Raw genomic sequence first — 13,787 nt, forward strand, 5'->3', positions numbered from 1 at the left:
GCGTGCCGAATCCGGTCCTATGATGATAACATATTGATATCTGCCAAACTATGAAAACAAAATGTCCTGGAAAAGGTCAACTTTGTCTCTTTATTAACTCCACATAAAGTTTTTTTAGTATGTAGAGGGCTACAGATTACCTTTTCTTACTGGGAGCACTGTAGCCCCTTACTGTAAATTTAAGAGTGCAAGCAGAAAATTTAGGGGCATACCTTAAAGGCACACTCCACGTTTTTTGAAAATATACTCATTTTCCACCTCCTCTAGAGTTAAACATTTGATTTTTACCTTTTTTGAATCCATTCAGCCGATCTCCGGGTCTGGCAGTACCACTTTTAGCATGGCTTAGCACAATCCATTGAATCTGATTAGACCATTAGCATCACGCTCAAAAATTATCAAAGAGTTTCGATATTTTTCCTATTTAAAACTTAACTGTTCTGTAATTACATCACGTACTAAAACTGACGGCAAATTAAAAGTTGTGATTTTCTAGGCAGATATGGCTAGAACTATACTTTCATTCTGGTGTAATAATCAAGGACTTTGCTCCCGTAACATGGCTGCAGCAGGTTGCGTTGCCCGAAAATAGTCCCATGCTCTGGTTAGTTAAGCCATGAAGTAATTTTTAGAGCATCTTGTTTTATTAATTTAATTATCGATATTTGATGCCAGCATATCGGTTCTCATATTGCACGGAGACAGACAACGGATACATCGCCAATGGATTGTCCCACCCCTATGTGACATTATAACACAATCTGCTGTAACCTAATCATACAGGTAGCCGTCAGTCTATTTCTACAACAGTCATTCTTATAATATAAACATACATGTATTTATTTGTAAACAACATTTCAAGCATGTTTCTTTAGCATTTACTAAATTAGCCACAAAAAAACTTTTAAGTCTTATCCAGGCAACCAGTAATGCTTATAAACTATTAGTATCAATTGTTTTGGTATGTAACTGCATTGTGCCAAAATCTCAGTACCTCAGTAGACATTTGATTTCATATGGGACTAACCACTTTCTACCTCAGGTTCAATTCATGTAAACTCTCTGAAGCATTTGAATATATAGAGTAGACTAAGGTAAAACAAAATGCTTTTTGTCCCTTTATAACACATCTAAAATATCCCTTAAGATACATGTTGTCTTAGCCACAATAGTCCCTCATTGTGAACAGTATGTTTGTGCTTTTACACTTATGCTACACATGCTAAATCTTCTGCAGTATATACTGCAGTACAGTGCATCATAGTTACTGATAATATTTCTACGCAGTAGAGCAAAACGGTTTCTATGAACATTAGTAGCAGATATCTTTGAAGTCTTACTCAAGTAAAGCTCACAAGGTTGATCACACAAGTCTGAAATAAAACTTAAAGACGATGTGCAACATCTACAATGTTTGATGGCATGGGTCTCCAACACCATAGGTCTCCTCACAACATATTTTTATATTAAAAACATCTGGCCAGACATGGTCAGGATGAGTTTTAGTTCAAGGGGCAAAAGGACTTTAAAACTATATTCAAATTTAGAGTAACAAAATTTAGATTTGGACTCTCTGACCTAGAAAACAAGATCATTACCGCTATCAAGAGTTTAGCATGCAAATATGCATGGTTTTAAATCCATATTGGTGGTGGATGGATATAAATACGTCCAAGAGCAGAAAGCTGAGCTGGCACTGCTTTGGAATATGTAAATATCAAGGTACATATTTAAGTAATTGTTGCCATTTTGGGGCAAGTGTCTGGCTTCCTGCTGTAGTAGTCAACCAATCACCTGCAAGCCACATGTTGGAGACCCCTTGGCTAAAGATGTCAAGATGTTTATCTGATTATCGGGTCATCACCACCAGGAGAGGTCAGGACAGGGAAATCCACAAATGCTTCGTGTTTATCCTCTTGGGGTGAATTGATGGAGCCATCGGCCATCGAGGAAAAGTTCAGTTGGTCATGCTCCATGATGGCCAGGCGGTCCTGGGGTTTCTGCTTCTTCAGGTAGAACATCTTTCTCAGTTGCTTCAACTGCTGGAGCTCGCAGAAGGTCTCCAACACGACCAGCATGGCAATCAGGCCAAGGAGAAGATAGACTGTGGGACACAAAGATGAGCTGGTTTTATTTATTATCACTTTTACAGTCATCTCTCTCGATTTTAGGTGCATTTTGAAGTATCGCATAAGAACCGAGTGATAGAAAATTCCAAATATGAATAGAAATTCCTTAAAGGGACACTCAACTTTTTTTGAAAATAGACTCATTTTCCAGCTCTCCTAGAGTTAAACATTTGATTTTTAGCATTTTGGAATCCATTCCGCTGGGTCTGGCGGTACCACTTTTAGCATAGCTTAGCATAATCCATTGAATCTGATTAGACCATTAGCATCGTGCTCAAAAATGACCAAATAATGTCCCATGCTATTGAAAGTTACCAAGGGCACTATTTTCGGGCGCTGCACAATATCATCTTCTGTAGTTACATCGTGTACTAAGACCGACGGAAAATTAAAAGTTGTGATTTTCTAGGCCGATATGGCTAGAAACTATACTCTCATTCTTTGACTTTGCTGCTATACAATGGCTGCAGCTAAAAAGTAGTGCCCTTGTTAACTTTCAATAGCAGGGGACTATTTCCAGGCACTGCATAATAACTACAACCCTTTGGTCATTTTTGAGCACGATGCTAATGGTCTAATCAGATTCAATGGATTATGCCAAGCTATGCTAAAAGTGTTTGCACCCGGAGATCGGCTAAATGGATTCCAATACGGTAAAAATCAAATGTTCAACTTAAGGGGAAGTTGGAAAATGAGCATATTTTAAAAAAATGTGTAAAGTGTCCCTTTAATTCGCAAAAAAGTTTTTTCGGCCGATTGACGTGGTTTTTGACGTATGCAATAAAGAATAAATGCGAATAATGGGAGATGAAAACGCATTTGCGGAATAAATTCTGACATAGTAAACATTAAACCCACGTGACGGATCGTCTAGCTTCATCAGCTGACGTTGTCTTTCTCATATATGGGGCTCGATGTCGTCGCAATGCCCTTGCTGCTAGTGCCTGCATCAAAAACTCTGCATTTCTTCTTCTGTGCACAACATACAGTTTGGCAATTACAAGCTGCACTGCTAGTAAATTGATAGCTCCAATCATAACTAAATGCAGTTCTGTCTTAATTTTCTAAGCGTGCTTTGTTTTATCTACTGTTGGTTACTAGGTTAATACTAGGGATGCACAGATACCGATACTAGGGTCTGAGAAATGTCTATGTTTGAGCGGCGTGTAAGGGGTTAATGCCTCTTATGTTGTCCAAAGAGGCAGAGTTTACAACAAACTGGAAAACTAGTCCTTTGTTTTTTTGTTAAATTATATGACTAAAGCTGTTACCTGTAAATTTAAATCATGTTTTTTTATTAAGTACTCGGTATCGGTATCGGCAAGTTCTGAAATGCAAGTACTCGTACTCGTATTCCAAAAAAGTGGTATCGGTGCATCCCTAATACCACTATCTTTCGCTCAACATCAACAACTTGATGTAAAGTTATGCAATTCGCATTTATTTGTTTTTCTTTCTTTTTGCAAATTTGGAAAAGATTGGAAACCCAGCTATTGTTTTCACTTGCAATTGTCATCTTGATTTAGTGCCCTTTGACCTTGAGGTCTGTTTACACTGTTATAAATAGACACTGTAACACCTGTTGGCCAACAATTTGTGTCAATTATAAGGTCATATGATTATCTCTGTTTACTTTCTTTATACAACATCCTGATCTTGTTTGTGCATGTATGATCCTTGATTATTATTTTGGTGTTCTATTACATCATGAAGCCCTCTTGATTTTTTTTAAAGGTCCCGTTCTTTCTGTATTTTTGAAGCTTTGATTGCGTTTACAGTGCGCAATATAACGTGTTCATGTTTCACGTGTAAAAACATGTGGTATTTTTTACACAATTTACTTATCTGTCCTCAAAACGGGCTGATGTCTTTCTTGTTCTATGAAGTCCCTCATTCAGAAATACGTATCGACTTCTGATTGTGTAGTTTGTTTAGTGTGTTGTGATTCGATAGCAGCTTAGCTTGCCGTTAGCTTAGCTGGCGACTGACGTATTCCTGTGGGCGGAATATAGTCAAAAAAACTGTTCTACTGACGTCATTAAAGCAGGAAGTAGAGGGCTGTAGTCCAAACCGGCCGTTCGCTGTAGGCTTTGAAAGGCAAATTCTGTTAAAGAAAATATATCGCCTGGCAGTGAACTTTGAGCTTTATCATTTTACAGGTATTATTAATGCTATTATAACAACATTACACACTAACTAGGGTTTCAAAAAATGGGATCAGAAAGAATGTGACCTTTAACACCTACAAATAAATAATTAAGTGATGGATCTGCCCTGCCACAACTTTTTTTATTCATTACCTTGTTTTATCCTGGAAATGCATTGCATTTCAAAAAATAAAATGGGCTGTGAATGGTGTTTTATATGCTACCTGTTTACATTTACATTCATGCATTTGACAGATCAGTGTGTGCTCCCTGGGATTAAACCCACCACCTTTTGTGTTGCTAACCCAATACTTTACCAACTGTGCTACCAAAAATAGCACATACATTACACAGCATCAAAGGGAGGACAAGAAATGGTTAATTTATATGGCCTTGTGTGCTTTCTCATCTTCCACAACTACGCTATAGCACACATGACCCGTTTTGTACATCCCCCGCATGACGAATAGAAAGTGGACCACCTGTGCCATTTAAACCCACATAAGGATGAAATCCAAGTGAAATTTTCAATGTGGTCTGTAATGCAACCGCTAGATGGAGTGGTAAAGCACAGTGACCCAAGAGCATTTTATACCCTGCAAAACAGTCCTTGAGTGAATTGCACTTCCTTTGTACTTCTTGTCTGTTTCTATGACAACAGACATATGAAGATTTTTTGATATACAGGAAGTCAGACAACTATTTTATCATGCTGAGCAGTGCAGAAAGGAGCAGGGTTTAATCTAAAGGCTTGTGTATTTAGGCATTAAGTATCATTATGAAATTCTGACGAAGACAAAAAAGGCTTGAGTATTATAAAAAAAAATTACTAAAATTCTGTATATTCATACATCTAGGGGTGTGCCGGTTTCAGAATTGGTGATGACGGTTATGACGTGAGTCAAATGTGACGGTTCATCACATAACCGTCTGTGGGGGGCGTTTTGCTCGTTTAAATGCTCGTGGATTGACGGGAAAGTGTCATTTTACCATAAAATCATGAATGTGATGCCAAGTGTGTTTTAAACAGTAATAACTTTGAACAATTTAACAGAAAGCAATGAAATATTAAAAAAACACACTGTTGCCAGAAGACTGCGCTGTCACTCTCTGCCCAGCATAAATTAATCCTCTATCTATCATCTATTTTAATAATCTTCAGAGAAACAGATTTGTGCATTGGGCTTTTTATGTCTGTAATTGTGTCTATATCTGTCATTACATGGACCAGAACAGCACGAAAACAATGTGGATTAAAAGCGTATTGAAGAGGTTTTGCTCATAAATGCGCAGGTAAAAGAAAGTAATATGAACTTGAGATTGTTATTAAACGCAGCCGGTGTAAAAGCACAATGGCCACGCGCAGCAAACACTCTCCGCAGACGCACTGCACAGTGCTCACCCGGCGTTTGAATAAACTAGACACTGATTAGCTACTTGCTCTACGTTTCTTTAAAATTAACAGCAAGACAACTAGCAGTGAATGTGCGTTGAAGAGAGTTAGTAGATTAGCATGGGAGGATTTGAACTTGAAAAGCGGAGTGTACTGACGCCTTTCCGCGGTTAAAACAACATTCCTTCTCATGGTCATTCATGTTTATTTGATGCTATAAATTAACTAGAAGGAAGAGATGATTGGAAAGGTGAGACTTTGTTTAATATGTTAAATCTCAAAAGTAACCGAAAAGTAACCTGGTCTGTCCTGTATGTCAGCGCGTTGTCAGTGTCTGCTCCGCTCTGTATTTTTCACTGCGTGAGAACGTGAGGGGGCGTGTAACACAGACTGTTAACAATTGTTTTAAATAGTATTTAAAAATTCTTTATGATAAAAAATGTTTTAAAAAATATTTTAATAACACGGTTTTGGCGGTTATAGAGTTCTAATGACGGTGTTCAACTATAACCGTCGGTCTCACGGTTATATAATGACCGTCACACCCCTACATACATCCCTATACAATTTCTTAAAAACATAATCATTGATATCTGAAGCCAATGTTGATATTTAAAATTTCCTAAACAAACACGCCCCTACCCTTATATAATCTGGACCTTCTTTTGATAGACCCGCCCCACACATACGCAACCCAGGCAACGATGTTGGTAAGTAGACACGACCCTTACTGCTGATTGGCTACAAGTGTGTTTTGGTTCTCGGCCCGACTCCCTTTTCCAAAGTGTTTTTCAAAAATCATGCACCCCACCTTTAAAGGACCAATGTCTCGATTTTTAGCGGCATCTAGTGGTGAGACCATGAATTGCAACCACATCTCACCCCTCCCTTTCAAAACTGGATGTGACTCATAAGCCTTGAAAAGTGAAGCCTCTGGCTCTTTGATTGCCCCCTGGTTGCTGGCTGCAGTACAAGTCATAAACCCCGCCCTCTCCATTCAAACGAATGGGACTCTACACTAAATTAAAAAATTACACTTCCAATAAAAGTTTCCAAAAGATGGTTTTGGTCATTTCAAGTAGGTGTTATCACGCTGATATATGTTCAAGTCTTCATTATTGTGGTAAGTTTCATTTTAGCTTGTAATTTGATGCAATAGAAACGGGGAGTGACGTTTTGATTGATTGGCGTGGTTGAATTGGTCGCGCGGGCGTTTGGGCGGAAGTTTGATACCGCGGCTCCGCCTCTGGCTCCACGGACGATACCTTCTGCGCATGCTTTTGCTCCAAACTGACATTTTTACGTAACATGGCGGCGACCGTGGTCGGACATTTTTGGCTTCAATTCATTGCAATGGTGGGAGGCGACGTCGCGTCGTCCATCTTTTTTTCTATGTTCAAAATAGCAGCCAAAAGAAAAACACGTCATCGTCTGAGACAATCGGTGTGTCCCATTTCAAGGGCTGCAACCTTATGAGCATTCGACCTTAAAAGGTGAGCACTCGGTCTTTCAAGGTGGAAGCCTCAGAAGTTCGCGACGAGAACTGAAATGAGACGGTCTAACCTTCGGAGGATCCATAATTAGCGTCACCTGCTGCACGCGCCCACCTGCACGTTTCTGACTTATTAAAATAAATATGACATCATAAAAAATATTAATTTATTTTAGAAAAATGGCACGTTGATGTATATTAAACCATTCAACATGCCAAATTAATCAACCTTAGAAATATACGCAACATAAAAAGAATATTATTAACACAAAACATAACTTATAATACTAAAACAGTGACAAGAAAAAATGTTTTCTGATAAATACACTTTTATTTAATAAAGGTTTTAATTTTTTTATTTTAGAATATCCACCCATTATATTCAGCCGTTGCAGACGCGCAATGACTCTTGGGATATCCTCGGCTGTTAAGGATCCATTCGTTCTATCCTTAACATCGCGGAGAAATGAGGACGCATTTTGAGGCTTCATTCTAAGCATCCTTTGAAATGGGACGGCCTTACTGGCCTTAAGTCGCGCTGCTGTGACGCAATCGGTCTTAAAATACGTCCTTAGAAGGTCGCAGCCTTTGAATTGGGACACAGCTAATGTAATGACAAAACATGCCCTATAGAACAGTTTTTATCCGTTTAGGGCAGGGGTGGGCATCGAGGGCCACAGTCCTGCAGAGTTTAGCTTCAACCTTAATCAAACACACCTGAATGTCATTTCCAAACAGTCCTGAAGACTTCAATTAGATTTTTCAGCTGTGTTTGATTAGGGTTGGAGCTAAACTCTGCAGGGACACTGGCCCTCAGGACCAGGAGTTGCCCACCCCTGGTTTAGGGGTACTGTAAAAACATGACGGCGGGAAATGGTGACATTCATGTAAGGTGACCCGCGGTGTATGTAGAAAAAAAACGTCTCATTCTAAAGTAATAAAACCAATACAGTTGATTTTATAATGTCTTTATACAGCCCTGAAAATATAGTCATGTATATTATACACTGTCAGAAATAAAGGTACTAAACTGTACCTTTTCTGTCACTGGGGCTGTACCCCAAGTTTCCGTTTGATACCATTACAGGAATGCAAAACAGAATACAATTTTGGGTAGATTACCTTACCTTAACTCTTTCCCCGCCATTGACGAGATTTCTCGTCAATTAAGAGAAAACGCTTCCCCGCCAATGACGAGATATTCCGTCTTTCCGCAATACCGCTATTATCCACCAGGTGGCGCCCTTCCGCAACTTTTTAAAACCGGAAGTATTTCCCTATGCCAAGCTGCTGCATGTCCGTGTCTGTTTTAAAGATCGCTCTGAATGGGATCTCTATGAAAAGTCCGTCATAAAAATGGAATTATTTCTGCTTTTTGCTCAAAATATGGTGTTTTTGCAAAAACCTACCCATATTCAAAAGCTGATTGCAAAAGAACCACTAAAGGTAGGATGAAACGGTTTTTTTTGTTTGAAAGCAGAGGGTCTGTTCTTTCATTTGGTATATTGTATGTTTATATATTTAAAGAAGAACATTTTCTGGAAGGCATTAAACTTTGGTGAAAATCATGAAAAACGCTGGCGCTGGCTGGCAACTTTTTTTAAAAACGCTGGCGGTGAAAGAGTTAAGGACCTACATTGTTAGAAAAAAGTCAAAATATGTGCCCTAGGTGTCAGTGGGGCAGCACCCTTTAAAAAGGTAACTGTATGGACCATTAGGTACAGATATGTAAACATTTAGTACCAATATGTACCTTTGAGATACTTCTAAGTATATTGAGGTACTAATAAGCTGTCTTTGGTCCCAGAATGTCCTTCTGAAGTATTAAAATAAAATACTTGGGTGCAAAGCTGTACTTTTTGAAAGGGTACAGCCCCAGTGACAGAAAAGGTACAGTTTTGTACCTTTATTTCTGAGAGTGTACTGCATTTTTGTTACAAAGCACCTTTAACTAAAATAGTTTATATATAAAATCAAAATATAATAGAACATATATTATATATAATAGAATATAATAGACACATAATAGAAACTCACGTACCAGTGATTCCCAGTTTGTAGAGCTCCCTAAATTTCTGGTTAAAGGCCTCTCCAGGTACATAATCACCCAGGCCGATGGTGGAGAGCGAGATAAAACAGAAGTAGAAGGATTCCAGAAAGTTCCAGTTCACTTCCATCACAGAGAAGATGGCAGCGGGAATGAGGAAAAAACAGGAAACAGCCACAATTGCCAGTAGGGTTGCGTGAACGAGTGCCACCACGGGTTTGGACAGACCCCAGCGTGTGTGTATGTACATAATGGGTCGCCATGTGCTGAACACCATGATCCTTTGCACCACAGCCGTGAGGAAGAGAAGGGTAAAGGGAATGCCGATCACAGAATAAATGATACAGAAAGCCTTTCCTCCATCAGATAGGGGGGCAGTGTGACCATATCCTGTAAATAATAAGATAAGACAGCCGGATAAGTCAATGAAATGACTGCGTATTGCACATATTATCTTCATCATATACATTTTCAAGAGATACCTGCATATAAAACAGAATCATACTATCCAGTAAAGGATGTTGCTTTCATTTCCACTCTTAGCAGTGTGAATCTCATTTGAGCTCATAAAATGCAAAAACCTCACATAAGTGATATGTACCCATACACTCAGCCTTAGGGTCTCATTAGATGCCCCAGAACTCTGGCACAGCCTTGATAAAAGCTTTAAAATGCAGACTAAAGTATTTTATAAATGAAAAGTATGGCACACAAGACACTTAGGATACAGGATAATAAACTGACTATAGATATACTGTGCTGTGCATAATTATTATTCATACTAAGTATGACACATATGCAAATGTGGTGAACAATAGTGATGCCACGTTCTGGTGTTATCATAAACAGCAAAGACCATTCAAATTCATGTAGGAAACACATGGTTAAAATGACTCATCAGATCTGTTTGCACACCTAACTAAATCCAACCTCGTGTTGCTGATTTCTCACAAGAACATGTTGCCTAAAGGGATAGTTCACACAAAAATTAAAAATGTGTCATCATTTACATCACCCTCATGTTGTTACATGCCCGCATAAATGTCTTGTTCGGATGAACACAAAGGAAGATATTTTGAAAAATGTTTTAACCATACTCGTTCGTGGACCCCATTCACTTCCATAGTAGGAAAAAAGAATACTATGGAAGTAAATGAGGTTTACGAACAATTCAAAAAAAGGGTTACATTAAAAAAGAAGCATAAACCATTTCTAGAAATGGTTTTCAAAGAAGAGTTTGGCAAAAAAAATTACCTAGCGACCAATTAGTAATGGCCTAGAAACAACCCAAAACACCCTGACATCAAGTTAGTGAGTTTTGCTGGTGCAGAAACTCACCATTTCTGCTAAAACTCGAAATATCTAGTTGAGAATGTATTTAATGTATAATTTGAACATTATACAGTACCGCATTTAAGTGCTCATAAAGAGTACACAGTGGTGTGAGACTTCAAAAACACCAAAACAACAAATAGCAATTTCCTTTAGATGTGACATCTTAAAATTTTTTAAATAAACCCTGGAAGCCTTTACTTAAAGGGATAGTTCGGCCAAAAATGATATTAAACCCATGATTTACTCACCCCTAAGCTGTCCGAGTTGCATATGTCCATCGTTTTTCAGACAAACACATTTTTGGATATTTTAGAAAATGTTTTAGATCTTTCAGTTGATTAAATGTAATGTTTTGGGGTCCACCCATAGTCCACGACCTTCAAGTCCAAAAAAAAGTGCGTCCAAGATGGCGGTGCTACCGGAAGGTAGTATTTACGTTAATGAAGTTTTAAATATGGATATTTGTACAACAACACTGCGCGGATTACCCTCAGAAGACCTTTGTTTATCATCCTGGAGCCGTTTGGATTTAATTTGTGAAGGATGGACGCACTTTTTTTGGACTTGAAGGTCGTGGACTATGGGTGGACCCCGTAACATTACATTTAATCAACTGAAAGATCTAAAACATTTTCTAAAATATCCAAAAATGTGTTTGTCTGAAAAATGATGGACATATGCCACTCGGACAGCTTGGGGGTGAGTAAATCATGGGTTTAATATCATTTTTGGCCGAACTATCCCTTTAATGTATGTTTAATTTTTTTATAGATTGAAACTGCTATAAAAATACACCTTTTCTAGATAATTTCTATTTAGGTTGTTTTTAAAGAGGAACCAAACACAAGAGAACTGCTAAAACATGACACACATGTGGGTAACTGAGCATTGTACATGTGAAATTTTCATTTTTCATCATTTCAATATAGCTCACACCTGCTATTCCTATACTTTTACTAAAATGAGAAGCATGTACTTACGTGCCTCCATGCACCTGTGCCAAATGAGAAAACTGTGGTTACTGCAAAGGCATCATTCCTCTATATAACACCTGTCACATGTTCAAAGTTCCCTATTAAGAATGAAGATCTAAAATATATTTTGCGTAACATGCTTAATGTAAATGTAAAGGCCTATATCTCTATATAACTTAGTGAATCTCACAAAATAATAAATGTTTTACATGTGACATCTTTAACAGAAATTTTTTCACATTATTGTCAGCATTAACTAAAGACAGTAGAGTAAAGAGAATAATGTTACAATGCCAAACATTTTAATGGTCTTATTTCTTTAGCTTTCTTTATTCTGGTGTTACAATGAAATTACCTGGACATTTTCTTGTTGGGTTTCAAGAAACTATATTCTGAAAACTAGATCAAATCTAGAGATCTGCTATGAAGTTTGTGTCTTTTTTAATGTCTGTGTGAGAACAAGATACTGTATCTGTCTAAGGTAACAACTTTGCTGTGTTAAGCCAGGTATTAAATGACACAGATGGGGCTGCTTTCCACAGTCAACAAAGAAAAGGAAGAAAACAAAAACGGAAGAAAAGAAACTGATATAATTTGTTGTAGGGAATGTGCACAAACTGGTGCTCCACCTAAAAATGAGTATTTAAATACAAATGGGGTGTCTTTACTACCTGTTAAAAAAGACCAATATAAACCATCAAAGAAATTCTATTGGATTTAACAGTTATGACGAGATTTGTACTGGTTTTAATAGAGAAGAGTAATGGTCTCTGTAGGTCTCTTTTGTATATTATATATTTGGTATATTTTTGTAATGGTTTTAAATGTTAAACAGTTCATGGTTCATAATTATATTTGTATGAGAACTATTAAAATATTCTTTTTTCAGCAAGTCTCCCATCATTGAGGCCCATTTAAAGTACGGCATTTACATTTGGGTCATAACAAGTTAACAAATAAATACAGTATCATCAAACTTAAAATTATAAATGGGTTGTTTTTGATCCCCAAGCATGTCACGTGAACATTTATTCCAGTTCATACTGTCAAATCTCAAGTTTAAAAGCAAACTGCATTGCACAATCGCTCACCTGTGGTGGATAACACAGTGCTGGCAAAAAACAGGGAGGATGTGAAGTCCCAGTTCCAGCTGGCCGATGCGTTGTTAAGGATGGATACACCATAGTTGCTTGCTTCGAGCGCTTTGGACAAGAACTCCTCCAGTCTTTCCTCAGACAGGCATTGATGTTCCTGGAGAAACTGACGTTTGGTCGCTCGGAGCTTCTGGCGCAGGAGATCTTCATACGGCAGCTCCACCGAAGAGAAAACGACCGCTCCGAATATGAGATATAGAATATAACCGAGGACCAGGAACAGAAAATACCACGCGGATTTGTTGCTTTGAATCAAGCGGACGCACGAATTACCTGCGAGAGATTGAAGCATCTTTAGGCTTCCTGTTAGAACAGAGAGTGATGTCGGGCTTATGTGTCGTTTAGTTTTGTCGTAGCCTATATAATGTCCTTTGTTAAAGCGGCTGCTCTGAATTCAAAGCTGAAATCATTCGTGAATAAAAAGCCGCGGTGCATAAGTATCGCATATACGCGATTGTGTTTAATTCGCGTAGATTTTCTCGCCCTTTGCTTTCAGATTGCACGAACTGGCGGATGATGTGGCGGTGAAGTGGTGCTCGCGCTCGGGGCGAAAGGGGGGACGTGACGTCAACGTCACTCATACTCGCCCACCAGGTAACATTAAAGGAAGAAAGATTATACTTTCGAAAGTGAAGAGGGATTCAATTATGCAGTTATTTATATTATTAGGAAAACATCATCAACGTGAAAAATATGTGTTCTTTGCAAACAAAAATCACATTGTAGGCTATATGACAAAGCATTTAGGAACAAAATGAAAACAAAAAAGCGCTGAACAGATACGATATATTAAAAGCTCTGAAATTTATGTAATTCTTCAAAATGTTTCTCTCTGTCAGCTAATGTTTTTAATTTGACAGTGATACTAGCCTACATCTTGTTTATTGCACAGAATGACTGAATTAATAAATAAAGAATCATTTAAAAAAACAAAGAAAGGGTGAATGGCAATTCTTCAACTGAATGTCTTTACTGAAAAAAAGTAAAATGATGACGGTCTGTTTTGTGATATATCCTATAGTTGCCCACGTTTCATCATTCAACATAGACTTTAACCCTGTGTTGTATAATAAAGTGTTTTAACCTGACTGATAACTTAACAGTCGCAAATTCAAG

The 13,787-nt window shown here is 38.0% G+C and overlaps 1 protein-coding gene across 1 annotated transcript; it reads right to left on the minus strand.

The window, feature by feature from the left end:
• Positions 1 to 638: 638 nt before the first annotated feature.
• Positions 639 to 13,576, minus strand: kcnk1b (potassium channel, subfamily K, member 1b). The gene is made up of 3 exons (XM_065296396.2): positions 12,609 to 13,576; positions 9,203 to 9,598; positions 639 to 2,104 (listed from the first exon to the last, which is right to left on the minus strand). The coding sequence occupies exons 1-3, from the start codon at positions 12,961 to 12,963 to the stop codon at positions 1,842 to 1,844; spliced, it is 1,014 nt and encodes a 337-aa protein (XP_065152468.1). The 5' UTR covers positions 12,964 to 13,576; the 3' UTR covers positions 639 to 1,841.
• Between the last annotated feature and the right edge of the window lie 211 nt (positions 13,577 to 13,787).

Source organism: Paramisgurnus dabryanus, chromosome 20 (assembly GCF_030506205.2).
Source record: "Paramisgurnus dabryanus chromosome 20, PD_genome_1.1, whole genome shotgun sequence".
Classification (NCBI taxonomy): domain Eukaryota; kingdom Metazoa; phylum Chordata; class Actinopteri; order Cypriniformes; family Cobitidae; genus Paramisgurnus; species Paramisgurnus dabryanus.